The sequence below is a fragment of the Trifolium pratense genome, linkage group LG2 (genome assembly GCF_020283565.1).
Source record: "Trifolium pratense cultivar HEN17-A07 linkage group LG2, ARS_RC_1.1, whole genome shotgun sequence".
Classification (NCBI taxonomy): Eukaryota; Viridiplantae; Streptophyta; class Magnoliopsida; order Fabales; family Fabaceae; genus Trifolium; species Trifolium pratense.
Window position 1 is genome coordinate 64,408,271 of NC_060060.1, and position 17,419 is coordinate 64,425,689.

Sequence of the window (17,419 nt, forward strand, 5' to 3'; positions counted from 1 at the left end):
TATATTATTGTAAATATAATTATAACTTATATTTAAATTAAAGATTTAGACATATTATTTGGTTCAAAAAAAAAGATTTAGACATATTATTCTTTTTAATCAGATTATTTGCTACCCAAAAATGCTTCTTGTGACTTGGATCTTTCAAAAAATTCATTTTAATAAATTAGACTTAAACATCATTAACTTTAACCGTTCAACATAAACAAGAGGGGTGTATTAGAAACAAATGGTAGTGCTTAAAGAACTCCCCACGAAGCAGCATTTACTGGATGAAACTAAAAAGGGCCCTTAGGGTTCAAAAAAGCCCAACAAAAGAGAGAGAAAAACAAAAACACTAAAATAAAATAAAATAAAATAAACAACATTAGGTACACAAAATCATACAGTGCAGCCGCAACACCAACACCAAAAAAACCAAAAAACAAACGTTGATGAGATGAAAGACTGAAATAACATAAAAGAACAACAACAGTAAACATGGATGACACGAAGAAGAACATATTCGGCGACGATTCCGACAACGAAAAAGATGGGACCCACTCTTCTTCCCCTTCTTCTTCCTCCTCCGCCGCTTCATCTTCCTCTTCTTCATCTTCTTCCGCTTCTTCCTCCAATAACACAAAAGGTTCCGCCGATTCATCTTCCGCTACCGGAACTGCCACCAGCGGCGGTGGTGCCGGTGATGATGAAGAAAACGGTGATGTTGTTGATAGTAGTAATAAGGCTGATTATCATCATTATAATGATGATGATGATGATCATCAATATGGAGATCTATTTGCTTCTGATAATGAAGATTACTCCAAAACCCTCGCTAAAAGTTCTCACCCTATTCCTGGTAATTTTTCTCTTTCATTCATGCTATTATCTTATGATTTTGTTCATGTATTGCTGCAATTTTTATAATTTATAGTGTTAGTATAGAAATAGGGTATGTTGTGTTAGTGTTGTAGCTGTTGATTGCATATGAAAAGTATGAAATTACTTAGAAGTTTGTTAGGTTATAAAATTTTAGAATATGAAGATGAAAGACTGTGCCTAGTAACAACCAAGAATCATGTGTAATATGGTGGAAATGTCGAATATATTGGTGCCAAAATGGTGCTTAATTGTATCTACAAGGCAATTTAGGGCTTAATAGAAAAGGGTTATGAGTGTTTCCTTTATGGTTTATTTTGGATTATAATATAGAATATTGCGAGCCGGTGGATATAATAAAAAATTTGGCTTGTTTAATCTCTATCGTTAAATTTTTAAATGATAAATCAACGGTCGAGGGATGACTAGTGTGCTCTTTTTAATCGGTTACACGTTAGACTGAGCCGTGTGTCTCGCGTTGGTGTTTTTCGATTGTTGTAGCAGTTGAAAAAAAATTAATGAGTTAAAGAAAATTATATTGTTGATTTTGTTTTCTTGATTCGTTTTTTTATGGCAAGATGTGATTTTCTCTAGCAGTATTGCCTGCCGTCGTCCGCAATAATAATACGAACAGCTCGGGAAGAGGGGGTTTTGGCCGTGGTGGTCGTTGGCAGCAAGGGCATCATAATGATAGAGGAGGAGCTGGCATTCTTCCGCGTCCTGGACCTTATCCTCAGAGGCAGAATTTCGGGTATGGTAATAGGTTTCAGAATGGTCGCCACGACGAGCGATTTGTCTCTGAGATGAAGCTCTCGAAGAGTGAAGAAACCCTGTCAAGAAAAGGCATTATTTTTCAGGAGGTACGTGAATGTTATTTTCGTGTATTTTAGTGCTGCTGCATCAAACAATTTAATGGTCGATTTGCTTCTATGTTTCGACCAATTGTTATGGAAATAGGGTTTTTATATCTCAATTTTTTAGCTTTCTTCATTATATTGAAACTGGGGAGGAAATCTAAAGGAGTAACGTAGTTTGTATTATAAAAAGCTCATATGATTCTGTTTGCCTCGAATGTTGATTAGGGCTTTATAGTCAATAGCAGCCATAGGTGCGGCTGCAGCTGCTTTGTGGTGTGGCCTCTAGGCACTATGCTAAACGCCGCTTCATTGTGTTTTTGAGTGTTGCTGTAGCAGCTGAATAGTAGACGAATAGCAGCTGCTACAGATGCTACAATGAAGCATTTGTAAAATGTCAAATTTACCCTAATAATTCAGCCTTTCCCTCTGTTGTTTGGATTTTTTTTACATTTCACACTAAAAACATATTTGCTTCACTTAGAGTTTTGATGTTGGCAATTAATTATTAGTCATAAATATGTCTTTATTTTGTATATTCTTCTATTTCTGATCTTTATATTTGTACGGTACTTTAATTTAATATTTTGTATTGTTACCCTTCACCAAACTTTGACGTGGTGTCCATACGGCTATGGTCTATACTGCTTTAGTGTTACTTTTGAGGGTCCACCACTAGGCTATGATATCCACCATTGACTATTTTGAAGACATTCAATGTTGTTAATTGTCTTTCCTGATGTATATGTTCTGATTACGTGTTCTTGATTATTGTGATAGCCTTGTGAACTTGCTTGCTATAGTCGTGTAGAAGGTGGGGAAGTATATTTTGATGACCGTAGCTTGGTAAGCTAGTTGGCCTCTTGATTTTTTTAATCTTTAAATTTGGTTCTCTCTGCAATAATAGATTGTGATGATATTATGTTCATTTAAGTGATTTTCTTTCCTGTTTATTTAGAGACTTTTTAAACGCCATATCACGGAAGATATTGGAGCTGATTTGAACGAAGGTTATGATACATACATTCCCAAAAAAGGTATGTTATTTATCTATAAATTAACTCCCGGCTTTTGACTTAAAAATACCAAAATGCAAAGTCAAATATCAGTGTATGAGAAGTAATGTATGCTACTTATTATGTTATTAATCCCTTTCATTTTGCTGTTAATACCTACAACAGACTTAGGTTCCGAGGGCTTTGGCGATCTTCTTGCTTGCATTAGAGATAAAAATCTCCTGGTTCAAAACAACATTCATTTTGTGGTATGGCTTATATCATGACCCATTTTTTCATAATACTTTAAGCCATTGCTAATTTAATTTATGATGGTCATACATTAATCTTTTTTATCCTTTGCAGACATACCGCAACAATCTTAACAAGGTAATATTCATTTTGAATTGTGTTTGCTCTTAGGTTATGAGTCTTATCATATAATTTTTCATCAGAAATTCTGAGCTAAGTAGTGGTGACAGATTGTTAATTATAAGAGCATGAACTAAACATTCCTGTTTACGCGCAGATACTGGCTACAGCTTATATTCGCCATGAGCCTTGGGAAATGGGAGTACACAAAAGGAATGGTGTTGTCTATCTTGATGTGCACAAGTTACCAGAAAGACCACAAAGTGATTTAGATCGTAGAAGGTACACTGCTTACCATTCTTTCTGTTTTATTAAGCTCAGCGATGCAAGTCTTTAATGTAAATGGAAATGTAAATATTGGCATGTTTATGCATGTGAGAGAGAGAATATAACCAATATAAAAAGAACAGGTAACTGTTAGGGAAAATGCTTCTTACTCAGGGAAAGTATATTTGCACATAATCGATTGACCTCTCATCATGGTTGGATATAGTAAATATAGGATAAAGGACAACATTTAATTTGTAAAAAAAATATGTCATGTTTTACTTTCTTCCGTAAACTAGTGGATTTCTTCCTACTTTATGGTCACTTTTTATGATTGGATAAGCCTTAAAATATTTGTCTCTGGCAATTAGATGTTATCTGGGATACGCTTTCGAGAGCCTTGCCACTGAAGATCCTAGAAGAGCTGATGGAGAGGGGGTACATCATGTTGATGCCAATGTTGAATTTTGTTCGGTGATTAAGACAAAATTGGGAGCTCACCGTATCTTGATGGGTGCTGAGATGGATTGCTGTGATACCACTAATGAAGGAAAGAGATTTTATGTGGAGTTAAAGACAAGTTATGAGGTTGCATAGTTACAACTGCATTGTGTTATACTTTTTTTTTTCTTTTTAAATAGTTTTATATTGACTTAATGATGTAAGTTTGTCATTTTTTATGATCCAGTTGAATTATCATAATGAGGAAAAATTCGAGAGAGAGAAACTGCTAAAGTTTTGGGTACATTTCCCTATCTTTTAGTTGATTTATCATTTTTTATGCTTTTTATCACTATGTGCTCCTTTTTAACTTGCATGACATGATTCCAACAAGGCTTCTATTCTTGCTTGCAGATTCAGTCATTCCTGGCAGGTGTTCCATATATTTGTATAGGATTTAGGTAATGTTTTACATCATTATTCATTACACAATCCGTGATCTTATTTAGCATTGTGCTTAAAATAGCATGCTTTTAACTAAGTTTTGACAAAATCTGTTTCAGCTTACTATGGTATACCTTGCAATGAAAATTTGTATTTCTGATTTTCTTAATGTGCTTATATTAACACGAGTTCGCTGTTATACAGGGATGACGCAGGTCGTCTTGTTCGGACAGAAATGCTTAGAACCAAAGATATTACACAGAGAATAAAAATGAAAGGCTATTGGCAGGTACATTTTAACTTTTGTAAGGTGTATGGTAGCAAATCTGTGTTGGTCGCTATTTCCATGGTTAATTTAAAACTATATTAATCTTCCCGTGGTCATGTCAAACATTGTGTAGTGTATATACATAATAAGCATGTGCTTATGCATGTAGTCAATCCTCATATACTAATTAAGGATTTTTAATATCATGTTTAGTATACAAAATATTTGAGAATTATATAATCTGAAATGAACAAAATTTGTTGGCAGGGTGGAGTCTGCCTTGCGTTTGCGGATGAGGTATTCTGCTGGCTTTATGGAACAGTCAAAGAAAGTGAGTACTATTAGACATTATCTGATTTTTTGGCTTTCAAATCAAAATATAGTTTATTAATGTGTTTATTTCTCGGTTTCAGATCAAGATTACATATTGCAGTTCGCTCCACCTTTCAACCGTTTGGAGCTTCTGCAAGCTCAGTCTTGCCCAGATGTAATAACAAGTCATTTGGAGCTGTTGTGAAAAATCAGGAATATTAACAGTTATTTAAACAATTCAATATAGGAAGCAAGGGATTAACTCTTAATTTTACCCCGAACCTTCAATCAGTTCATGAACTTTTGATATAGGGGTAGCCTATGTGAGTGCTGAGAATTGCATCCACATTTTATTAGAAATCTGGAGTTTTACTGTGGCATTGTTTAGTTGGAAATTGGAATATAGTTTTCTGTTGACTGTTTTGAACTTTCTGTGTGTTTTCTAAACCATTTTACGTTGCTAAAAGTGCACAACCGCGGAATTTCATGAGATAATGAAAATTTGTATCTTAGATTCTTAGTTGAGTTGATGATCAAAACACTTTTCCTTAACTTCATATCTGAGTCCAATGGTTGAATCTGAGTCAAGGAGGATAACATCCAACTTTACATGCTCAACTAGGGTTTCATAATAATAATAATATATATGAATTCTTCTGCAATTTTGAATTTCATGGATTCCAATATTTATTACTTATTGGAATTTTATTTGTTTAAATAATTACATCTTTGAGTTTTTTAAAAAGTCACAAATGTGTCAGAGGAATAAAAAATTCTTATATTTTAAATAAATTACTCCCTCCAATCTTAATTATAAACAAATATTTTTTTTAGGATCATTGAATAATTGGTGTATTTGACGTATAATATAGACCATTAGTTATTCAATAAACTTAGAAAGAGAATATTTGTTTATAATTAAGGTCGAAGGCAGTATGAATCACAAGGTATCATTAATTTTGAGATATTCTGATTTGTTGAATTAAATTAACAAAATATTGAATCAATTTTTTGTTTAGTAAGTCGAACAAACTAATCTACTTGTCAATTTTAATAACTTTCTAAGTTGATATACTCAATAAAACACGAGTTAATTAATGTTGAATGCGACTTTAAAATTCTTTCGACCACAATTTTTTTTTTTTTTTTGGTACATTTTTCGGCCACAACTTTGCTTGTGGATTAAAGGAATTTTGTAGTAAATGTGACTTGACTTGAAAATAGAAATCTCAAGATTGCAATATTGTAAGAATGTAATTAAACATCTTAATACTGTCAAAAAAAAATTAAACATCTTAATTACATTTTTTTTTTGTACATCTTAATTAAATATTTAGTTACACTTTCTAGAAAAATCTTGAAATCCATATGTACATCATATCATAACAACCGATCGTATAGCTATCGTATCTGACACTGACTTTTTATATACATTGAGAAATATTTGATAATTAATTTTTATAAAAGAAATACCTGATATGTGTCTGATACGACTTAAATGTGCATTTGGATACGACTACACTTGATAGATACGCATAAAATATGTTAAAGTAAAATTTTTTTATTATCTTATTTTTTTCACTTTTTTAATACTATTTTTCCTTTTGAAATATAAAAAGAAAAAAGAAACAAACAAAAATATATAAGACTACACTTACAAATAAATGTCACTTGTTTTAATAATTTCAGTATTAGTATCAACTTCTGAAGTGGTCATCAAAATAAATAAAGTGTACTTGACTTATAAAAAAAACAAAATGTACTTCTACTATACTATTTATCAACTAAGCTTAGATACATAGTCTACTAAGGGTAAAAAAAAATTGAAAAATGGAAGCGATAAAACCGAAAAAGCTTAAAATAAAAATATCTTACCCGAAGGAAAAGAACTAAATGTGGAAAAATAATTAAAAAATAAATATTTTTGTCAGGAATAGAATAGAAAAGAGGTGGAATCATTGTTCGTGTCTCTGTAAATCGAAATTTCAATTTCAATTCGCAATTTGCTTCATCAAACAAACAAACAAACAAAAACTCAAAACCCTAACTTCTTACAATATTCGCAATTTGCACCATCATCGTTATGATAATTGATAATTGATTAACGAAGAAAAAACAAGAATCGAATTGAAGAAGAAGAAGGAGTTTGTGTTATTATGTACAGAGAGCGAGGAAGCGTTGGATCCAAAGCGGAGGTTGCTTCCGTTGATCGGAAACGAATCAACGACGTCCTCGATAAACAACTTGAAAGATCCTCACCGTCCACTTCTAGGACAATCAACGGTAAAGATAGGTCCTCCTCTTCCTCTCTCTTAACCGCCAAGGATCATCGCTCCACCTCCGTCACTCTTCCCAAAAACGCTTCCGATGGTGAATTTTCCGATCTGATCTCGCATTTCTTCATTTTCATTCAATTATTATTACTATGCATTTCTTTTTTCTTTTTTTATTTATCTTGTTAATTTTATTACTTTGCTTTATCTTCATTTATTATTTATTCATCTTTACAACTATTAGTCACTTTTCACTATTATGTATTCTGTGAGTATCATTTTTCCAAATTTTTCAAATTATTTTTAATAAAGATAAATTTTAAGTTTTGAGCTAATTTATTTGGACAAAAACTTTATAGAGGTGTATTACTGTTGTCAATTACTATGAAGCACTTATACAAACACGGACGCGACACAAAAACTGACACGCTGGCACCAATAATAATGAGAAATGACATCATTCAATGTAATCATATGTGTCAGTGTCGAACACTGGGAAACACCTAATTCGAGTATTGCCGGTGCTTCATAGGTCAAGTAGTGGCTGTACGATAGAGGTGCTATAGCGCTGTAGTGTAGAATTTGAACAAATTGCTATTGTTTTGCGTTACTTATTTAGTACAAAATGTTGTTGTATAGTGGCTATAGTGGTGCTATTAGCATTGTTGTGTAATGTATCTAAAGTTTTAATTGCATTAATAAGCTAACCTCTTAGTAGATGCATTGGCTGCAGAGGAATCTGAAACGGACAGTGAAGAGTCTGATGTTAGTGGTTCTGATGGAGATGACACATCTTGGATATCGTGGTTTTGCAATTTGAGAGGAAATGAATTCTTTTGTGAGGTTGACGATGATTACATCCAAGACGACTTCAATCTGTGTGGATTGAGCAGTCAAGTGCCGTATTATGATTATGCGCTTGATTTAATTTTGGATGTCGAGTCCTCCCATGGTAAGTTTTTGTCATTTTTTTTAAGTTCCAAATATTAGTGATGACATTGACGGGATTTCTTGTTGCAATTCTAGTTGTACTTTGCTGATTACCTGTTTGATGATTATTTTGTATCTCATTTTTTGTAAACTGGATTGATTGGAATATGTAGGCGACATGTTTACTGAGGAACAAAATGAGTTAATTGAATCGGCAGCGGAGATGCTTTATGGTATGATTCATGCCCGGTATATATTGACCAGCAAAGGAATGGCTGCCATGGTAGGAATTTTCTATCATTAATTACTACCGCGTTATTGCTTTAGTGGTAACAAGGTATTCATGTTAGTGATATTGTAATTTTTGTAGTTGGACAAGTACAAGAACTACGACTTTGGCAGATGCCCAAGAGTTTACTGCTCCGGACAACCCTGCCTTCCAGTTGGTCAGTCCGACATTCCTAGGTCCAGCACTGTGAAGATATATTGCCCGAGGTGTGAAGACATTTACTATCCTCGTTCCAAGTATCAAGGCAGTATCCTTATTTAATATTATTCAAATATGTGCGTTTAAGCTGATTATGCATTGGCATGCCTCAGAAATTTACTTTTGGTTCCGTTCTGCACAATATCTCTTTCTTTGTTATCTTTTATGTTCATTTTTTTTATCTCCTAATGTGAATGAATGTGATTGGTCAATTAAGTAGTTTGTAGGTGGAGTGGCAATCTTAAGGGACAAGGGGATATGATAAGATGATAGACTTCAAATAAGAGGGGGGCTTTAAAATTAGAAAGGGGGCAAATATAAGGGACTAAAATTGCACAATTGAGAAAGTTGGGGGTTAAAATAGCATTTTATTTTAGCCTATATATATTACCTATAAAAAAATGAAAAATTTGGGACTTTGGGTGGGCCATGTCCCTCCCAGCCCCTACAGAGCTCCGCCCTGTATATTAATACATACTAGTATTAAGTTTACTACCAATTTTGGGGTTTGTGGTTTATAGTCTGGATCTCTTGACAAGTGATATAGGATATCTGAGAAGTGTTTCTGACTGTCTGAAATCACGACTTTTTTGTCATGTTTGCAAAAAACTATACTTTGCCATACTACTTCTAGTTGCCTGTTGGTTGAATATCTCAAGCTTAAGGAAATTGTTGGGACCTTTGGGCCTGGTCAAGGTTTGAAACATATATTTGATTATCAAAATCATTGAAATTCTAAAACCTATTTGGAACAAAACTGCAAAACATTGGTGTTCATTTTTTGTTGTTGCTTCAATTATATTACTTATTAATTAATTCTGATATGTATATGAAATATGGGATTATTTGATTTCATGTATCTATTATTTGAAATATATAATCGTGGCTTAAATTTATGGTAGCTGCCATATCCTGTTCTTTTGAAATTCCTTGAGTCTGTTCTAGACATTGATGGAGCTTATTTTGGTACTACATTTCCTCACCTGTTCCTGATGACTTATGGACAACTGAAGCCACAGAAACCATCACAGAACTATGTTCCGAGAGTTTTTGGATTCAAACTTCACAAGCCATGAAGCTGAAGGTTAAAGTAAGAGTTTGCCCACATCTCGTTAACTCTTTATTGGATACTGTTTGCTTCCAATTCAGTACAATGTATATAACCTCTGTTTTATGTTTTAGGAACGTGTTGTAATGTAAAGAACATTGAAGATGTATTGTGCAAATTCTGTGTTTCAATTTTGGCTTCGAACTTCACCAAGATCCAAGTTAATGAGCAAGTGGTTAGGTATTTCAGTGCACTCTTAATTTGGTCATAGCAAATTGTATTCTTGCTCTTAGTCGCACTTAATGTTGTTTACGATTATCTAAGATAACAGATGCCCTGCTATTTTATATTGTTTTATTCCATTTCCTCCCCCTCCTGCATTAACCATAGCGTTTGAATTTGAATTTGTGGATTAACGTTGTTGGGTTCACTCATTTTAGCCTAATTTTGTGATTCAAGTGCTATACTGTTATGTCTGTCCATCCAAACATTGTTAATGATATAGAATATTGGGTACAATATGCCTTATGAATTTGTGCTTGCTTGTATGCTTCATTATTTCTTCTCCATTCCAAAATATTGGTCTTTTGAGCATTTTAATTTTGTTTCAGAACTCAGTGTTTTAGATACCCTAGAAACATTTGGCATTTTTTTTCAATATACACTTCAATTAAATGTTTTCATTATTTATGTGCATTTATTTAACTCAAAGAACTAATGCTTTGGAATGGAGAGTGTATTCTCTAGATGTGGACGCGACGGCTAAAATGGTGGGCAACCATTTTCGGTGACCAATTGTGCCCCAAATTTATTAATGGATTTATATATAGGTTTTACAGTGTTATGGTATTCTCTCTACCCCAGATTTTTTTACATTGCCGTCTTCCTTTTTCTTAGAATTCTCTCGCCCACCATCCTCCACAACCACCCTATGTTATGGTCACACAGTCTCACACCCGATCCCCCTCTAGGTTTGCAATCACCTTTCCTCCACAACTTCCCAATCGGAAGACCTTATATGTAGCCACCACCCCTTTACATGTAGCCACCACATATCGTATTATTTTTTCTTATCACCTCGGTCTCAATATCACCAACCCTGTTATTCTCCCTCTTCACCTCACACACCCTCCTCATTGAACCTTTCACTTTATCCTTCTTCTCCATCTCCAGCCTAGAGGTTGCCGACGTGACTACTAGAGTCTCGCTACTCCTTTCTCAAAGTTAGCACACAGAGCTCAGAGTTCAGCTTTATAACAATACACCCATCATTCTTCGATCTCAAATTCATCCTCATTTTAAACTTGTGGTTTGTGTCGACCATCGATTGTGGTTTGTGTCACCATCAATAGTGGTGTGCGAGCAGCAAGAGGTGCGCACAAGCTTTGAGATCTTAATTGAGGTGTTGGTTTAGAGCAAGAGAGGGTTGCCTCTCTTCCTAGATCTCTCAATCCCACCTCCATGATAGAGGAGATGGTTCGAAACTCAATAGATATGAGAAGATATCATCACGTTCAGGTGTTTTTGCACTGCGCAATGCCATTCATGATCTTATTTGATCTAACGACACTGAAATATGATCTTTTATGGATCTACATGGTATCAAACATTCATTCAAACTAAACATCTTAAAAACATTTTCTTATATCTTTGTACACGTGTGTTTAATGTGTCCCAACAAATTTCTCTTCTATTCAATAAGTCAAAAGATGAAAGAGTAGTTAAATTCGTATTGACAATAGAATAGTCAACAAACAGTCAAACGCTTACTCGGTATATGAGGAAAAAATGGAGCAAGTCTAAAGGTTTAAATATAATTTTATTCGTATAATTATGTTTTTATTTTATTTTTTAGATTCAGTTTTATTGGGTCACATATAACATCAGAGATTATAAACATTTTTTTACAATGAATTATATTTACATGAACTAAAAAAAAAAAAAAAACAATAGTTGCAAAAGCTAAAATTATATTTAAATGAAAACTTAAATTTGTTGTCAAAAGAAAAATTAAATATTTCTTCTGACTACAATGATGATGACTGGAAGGTGACAACGGTGATAATGTGGTTAGTGAAAGCTGGTAATAAGTTAGGTTATATTGAGTTTATATCCAATACTATTTTGAGAACGATATAGGAAAAAAATTAAGATGTTTATTCAAGACAATTTTTATAAGACGTGTTTATGTACATGTTTTGGTGCAGCCTAAATGGACCCTTTCTCTTATCAATCAAATTAGTTTGCGTAAAAAAAAAAATCAAATTAGTTAGCGGTCAAATGATTATTAAGGAACCTAAATTTTTAATTACTTGGATCAATTTATTAAGAGATGATTTTAGTAAACAAAACATAGTTACTTGGATGAATTTATTAAGAGATAATTTTAGGAAACAAAACATATTCAATACTGCATAAAAGAATTCTTTTGACAAATTAATGAACAAATTGGAAATCCTTCTTTCGATTCGAGTGCTCAAGACGATTAGAGAAAGTCGTGACTCAATCATATTTTGACAAATACTATTTTTAATTAATTCATTGCATAATTTTACATCTAATTTTTTGAAGTTAATAATTAATTTATTTTCGTTAAAAATTTATACTTTAGTCTAAAATATTTTCACTGTAGTTGGGTAAAAAGCTATGATGTATATGACCAATAGAGGTTGGGTGTGTGAAAGGAATTAGTCTATGACATTATAACGAATCAAAGTTTAAATAAAAATGAAGTCCATATTTAATATCTGACAGTGCTTTAAATGTGATAATCTTTAATTGAGGAAGCTTATGAGAGAAAAAAAGGTGGCATTATCAACATTTTAACTCTTATGTGTCAAAAAAAACTCTTATGAGACAATTTTTATTAATAAAAGAAAAAGAAAAAAAAATAAAACTCTTATGAGACAAATCATATTATAAAAAGAACTAGAATCACAGAAAAACATTCACATATTTCTACATAGCTTGCAAAAGGGTCCATTGTAAATGCAAAAAAAGATTTCATCAAGAATTCAAACATAGCTTTTCTTTACAATCATTATATGATTAATGTGACACATAGTTAAAGAAAACTTTAAATGGAGGAATGCAACAACAATAGAGGAGAATCTTCATCAAGATCAATTCAACAACAACAGCATTCACCTTCGTTTCGAAGAAGAGAAAGCAAAGGTAATAGTAATGCACAGTTTACTTGGATAGGAAGCAACCGGTTAGTTTTATGGCTGATTTTGATTACCCTTTGGGCTTATCTTGGTTTTTTTGTTCAATCTAAATGGGAAGATTATGAAAAAGAACAAGAACTTAAAGGGTTTGATTTTCATCTTAGAAATCATCAAGATTTGGTTATCAAAAAAAGTTCTTTATTAGTTTATAATGAAAAAGTTGGTTTGAATAATCATAATTATATGGATGTTGTATTGGCCAAGAAAGGAGAAAATGGTAAAAATGGCTCAAAGAAAAGTAAGAGTAGAAGATCTTTGAGAAGTAAGCACAACAGAAAATTGAAAATTGAGAGCAATGTTGATGATATAGATGAAAAGGATTTAGAAAAAATCCATCTTGTTGGTCCATTTGGTTCAATGGAGAACAAAATTTTGAAACTGAGTAGTACTAATAATGAGAAGTGTTGTGGAAAATGTGACAAGAAAAGTGATTTTGCAAAAGCTGTTTTGTCAAAGAGGTTTGTGTTGATATTTCATGAACTTTCTATGACTGGAGCACCACTTTCAATAATGGAATTGGCAACTGAATTGATGAGTTGTGGAGCAAATGTTTCAGCTGTTGTTCTTAGTAAAAAAGGTGGTTTGATGCAAGAGCTTATTAGGAAGAAGATTAAGGTGATTGATGATAAAGTTGATCATAGCTTCAAAGCTGCAAGGAAAGCTGATCTTGTCATTGCTGGATCAGCTGTTTGTTCTTCATGGATTGAACAATACATTGAATACTTTCCTTCTGGTGCAAGTAAAGTTGGTTTGGTGGATTATGGAAAACCGAAGAGAGTACTTTGATTGTTCAAAACACGTTTTAAACAAAGTAAAGATGTTGGTTTTTCTTTCCGAATCGCAATCTAAGAAATGGCAAAAATGGTATGAAGAAGAAAACAGAAGACTTAGATTCCAGCCTGGAATTGTTCCATTATCTGTTAATGATGAACTTGCTTATGCAGCCGGAATTCATTCCTCGAGTGCTTCCAATAAAATCAATGAGAAGAGGAAATTTTTCCGTGAAACAGTCCGAAAAGAATTAGGCTTGAATGATAATGATATGCTTGTGATATCTCTAAGTAGCATCAATCCTGGAAAGGGTCAGTTATTGTTTCTTGAATCAGCAAACTCAGTAATAGAAAATGAATCATTTCAAGAACATGATAAGAAAAATCAAAATTCATCACAAGTTACTTTGGCTAGAAGATATCATATTAGAAAATTGTTGCCAATGTTGAAGGATAGCAATTCTATAAGCAGTAACAGTGGAAAAAAGAAACAATCTCTGAAAATTTTGATTGGTTCTGTTGGATCAAAGAGTAACGAAGTGGATTATGTTAAAAGTATGATAAGTTTGTTGTCACAACATTCAAACTTGTCAAAGTCAGTTTTGTGGACTCCAGCTACAACACATGTTGCATCACTTTACTCTGCTGCTGATGTTTATGTCATAAACTCTCAGGGATCGGGAGAAACCTTTGGACGCGTGACAATAGAAGCAATGGCATTTGGTCTTCCAGTGTTAGGAACAGATGCTGGCGGAACAAAGGAAATTGTGGAGCATAATGTGACTGGTCTTCATCATCCTATTGGACGTAAAGGGAATCATATTCTTGCAAAAAATATTAGGTTTTTACTTGAAAACCGATTTGCAAGAGAGAAAATGGGAATGAAGGGAAGAAAGAAGGTGCAAAGGATGTACTTGAAGCAACACATGTATAGTAAATTTGTAGAGGTTCTTGTTAGAAGTATGAGAAGCAAATAATTGCTTCTCACTTGTAATATTCTTTTTGATCCAAGATTTAGTGTATCTCAAAGTTTTCAAAAACAATTAAAATTAAAATAAGAACTATACAAATGAATTAGAACATTACATTTTCACCCAAAAACTTAAAGCACTAAATGTATGTCTTCAAACTTATATGTTGCTTAACTTTTGTATTCGATGACACTGGTGTAGTGGTGTATATTTGGCTACCCTTGTAAAGTTATGAGTAACCCACATTTTCAAAATAAAAACTAAATAAAGCTGTATAATTTTATAACACAGCGCTTAGTTCAGATAAATTTTCCTTAACACAAGCTTTGCATGCAACTGAAAAATGAAATGTTCCACATTAAGCTCCATCATCCACAACATTGCTTAATATAGGTCCAAAATTTTCCGATCACAAACGCTTCTATGAGATAATAAGCACAATATTTTAGCATATACGAAACCTTGATCTTTTTTTTTTTAGGCCAGGTCATCAGGAACCAATATGTGAATGAGGCACCAACAATTCACAAGTTACGAATTTCAAAAGAAAACGTGAACTTATTGTGCTAAAACACAACGCAATCAAGTCTCACTATTCTTTGGCGAGAACAAAAACTTGGTTCACAATGCATTCCAACAACAAAGATCTCTGAATACAAACTAGATATTTATCAAGTCAATAGACCAATCGATATTCTATGATAAGAACAAAACTCAGCTCACAATGTATTCCAACAACATAAATATCTCTGAACAGAAACTAGTAATTTATCAAGTTAATTGACCAAAATCTTAACATTTGTCTAACACCAAAAAAACCTCACCAAAATCTTAAAAGTTACATTACATCAACCAAAAAGCTTAACTCTCAGTTTGTTCCCTCAACCTCCGGATAGTGCTCCGCACAGTCACAGCACTTGCAGTACTGGTCATAGAATAGCAAAGAACAATATTAGAAGACTGATTTAACGAGAGAGCAGGGAAAAAAAATTAAGTAAAAAGGTTGCAGAGGAATAGCCATTACTTCAAGGTGTAGGCACCTCCTGCTTTCACTTTCCCACAATCCTTGCATCCCCATATTCCAACAGCCTTTCTTTTCACAGCATACTGCAACAAAATAAGTTCTTTATTAGTACAAATCAATGTTTGCTTTTTAATGTGATAAACAAACTAAAAAGACAAGATCGATTCAGCATTTATAGAACATTGAAGATCTACCTTTCCACAAAACTCGCAGAAAAATTTGCTGTGTTGACTAACTTCCATCTTCTTAATCTGCTTACGCAAACTAGCACCATATCGGGTACCTAACATAAGAAATGCAAGAAAATTGCTCATCATAAATTACATCAAAGAAGACTAAGGTTTTCTCAAAATGCATATTCAATGACAAAACTTATATCCAAATTCATCTATTAAAACACATAACTGTTCTCAAATGTTTCAAATCATGAACCAACTATGAAGAATCATAGGATGATAGGACCATAAATCATACTCATATGAGTGAAAGAGAGGAGTATTCGTGTGGTAAAAGCTCATAAGGAATCATTTTGATTGAGCAAAGATGTTTAATTGTGTACATAATAGTCCTGTTTATAGAGCACTAAGCCCATTTAACTTAATAACTAACTCCTAAGTCCTAACCAATCCTAACGGACTAATTAATACCAAGAAACTCTAACTATCTTTACACTAGCTATAAAAGCAAGAGATGCTACGCGTTATCAGTGGCAGATTAGCCACCAGCAAGTGAAAACATCATACTATGGTGGCAGACACAGAACTCTCAATGCCATAGCGCAACAATTTCACAACACTAGAAGCCAACCACACTAATTTTGCCCAAAATCTAAATGCAACCTATGAAGCACAGTCATTGACAAGTTGACAACGATAATAATTTGAGAAAATGATACAATTCAATGTAATTATAAGTGTCGGTAATGTGTTGGTGTCCGAAACCAGGACACACTTAATCTGAGGAGTGTTCATGTTTATAGAACACAACTACAATCCCACCATCAAATATCCATATTGTGGCAAGTAGACATTAGAATATTTTAACAAAAAAAATAGCATACATCATAATCAATAACAAATCTCATACCTAAGATGCAATATAACAAACAAAAAAAACAATTCTGTACAAAAATTCAAAACCCTATCTAGAACAAAAGGAGCATAATAATCACAAAAACAAACCTACCATATTTCCCAACAATCCCTGCCTTCTTTGTTCTCTTAGTCTGCACAAAATGAATAAAACAATTTTTTTCATTTTTTGTGTGAAATCAGAAACAAAAATTTGTACAGAAAATAAGTTATGGTGGTAGCAAAAGAAGTTTACCATGTTTCGTCGATGGAAAGTGAAGCCGCTGAATAAACTTTGAGTTTCAGAGCGAAATGAGTGAGTCGAGGATAATATTTATAACTTGTCACGGAAACCCTAATTAGATTCAGTGCATTGTTTCTCGATGAAGATGAAATATATAGATTGGAGAGAAATAAATTATCACAAATCCGTTGTAGTCTAGTTGGTCAGGATATTCGGCTCTCACCCGAAAGACCCGGGTTCAAGTCCCGGCAACGGAATATTTTTGCTTTTTAATCAAATAATTTAGTAAGAAAGCTACTTTAATGTAAGTTATTAAGAAAAAAATATAAAAATACATTTGTAACACTCTTTATAAGTCATAATGCTATATTATTTGTAACATTATCAAAAATTAATTGTATAATTGATATCTATGTTTTTTTTAAAAAAATTATTTAAGGATGGAAATCCCCATTATTATATTAGTATAAACCAAATGGCTAAAGTTCCTTCAAAAAAAATAAAATCAAATGGCTAAAGTGTAAATAAAAATCAAATGGCAAATTGAATTGAATATAAGAC

The 17,419-nt window shown here is 33.0% G+C and overlaps 3 protein-coding genes, 1 non-coding gene and 1 pseudogene across 6 annotated transcripts; 4 read left to right on the forward strand and 1 right to left on the reverse strand.

Moving 5' to 3' along the window:
* The first annotated feature begins 359 nt into the window (after window positions 1–359).
* LOC123908315 (NAD-capped RNA hydrolase DXO1) lies at window positions 360–5,241 on the forward strand. 2 transcript variants are annotated; one of them, XM_045958922.1, is made up of 13 exons: window positions 360–841; window positions 1,459–1,721; window positions 2,496–2,561; window positions 2,674–2,752; window positions 2,897–2,979; window positions 3,077–3,100; window positions 3,240–3,364; window positions 3,721–3,937; window positions 4,038–4,091; window positions 4,205–4,251; window positions 4,439–4,523; window positions 4,770–4,833; window positions 4,916–5,241. In XM_045958922.1, the coding sequence occupies exons 1-13, from the start codon at window positions 481–483 to the stop codon at window positions 5,017–5,019; spliced, it is 1,572 nt and encodes a 523-aa protein (XP_045814878.1). In that variant the 5' UTR covers window positions 360–480; the 3' UTR covers window positions 5,020–5,241. The 2 variants fall into 2 exon arrangements, with proteins under 2 accessions (XP_045814878.1, XP_045814877.1); XM_045958921.1 differs by having other exon boundaries at window positions 369–841; window positions 1,456–1,721.
* A 1,446-nt stretch (window positions 5,242–6,687) lies between these two features.
* On the forward strand, window positions 6,688–10,084 carry LOC123908342 (casein kinase II subunit beta-1-like). 2 transcript variants are annotated; one of them, XM_045958969.1, is made up of 6 exons: window positions 6,688–7,184; window positions 7,806–8,039; window positions 8,191–8,300; window positions 8,388–8,553; window positions 9,450–9,594; window positions 9,687–10,084. In XM_045958969.1, the coding sequence occupies exons 1-5, from the start codon at window positions 6,971–6,973 to the stop codon at window positions 9,578–9,580; spliced, it is 855 nt and encodes a 284-aa protein (XP_045814925.1). In that variant the 5' UTR covers window positions 6,688–6,970; the 3' UTR covers window positions 9,581–9,594; window positions 9,687–10,084. The 2 variants fall into 2 exon arrangements, with proteins under 2 accessions (XP_045814925.1, XP_045814926.1); XM_045958970.1 differs by having other exon boundaries at window positions 7,821–8,039.
* Window positions 10,085–12,632: 2,548 nt separating this feature from the next.
* LOC123910220 lies at window positions 12,633–14,526 on the forward strand (annotated as a pseudogene).
* Window positions 14,527–15,118: 592 nt separating this feature from the next.
* LOC123908311 (60S ribosomal protein L37a) lies at window positions 15,119–16,984 on the reverse strand. The gene is made up of 5 exons (XM_045958919.1): window positions 16,871–16,984; window positions 16,730–16,769; window positions 15,739–15,827; window positions 15,545–15,627; window positions 15,119–15,445 (listed from the first exon to the last, which is right to left on the reverse strand). Exons 1-5 carry the CDS (start codon window positions 16,871–16,873, stop codon window positions 15,382–15,384), a joined length of 279 nt encoding a protein of 92 aa, XP_045814875.1. The 5' UTR covers window positions 16,874–16,984; the 3' UTR covers window positions 15,119–15,381.
* Window positions 16,985–17,042: 58 nt separating this feature from the next.
* TRNAE-CUC lies at window positions 17,043–17,115 on the forward strand. Its single transcript has one exon. It is a non-coding gene; the product is annotated as a tRNA-Glu (tRNA).
* The last annotated feature ends 304 nt before the right edge of the window (window positions 17,116–17,419 follow it).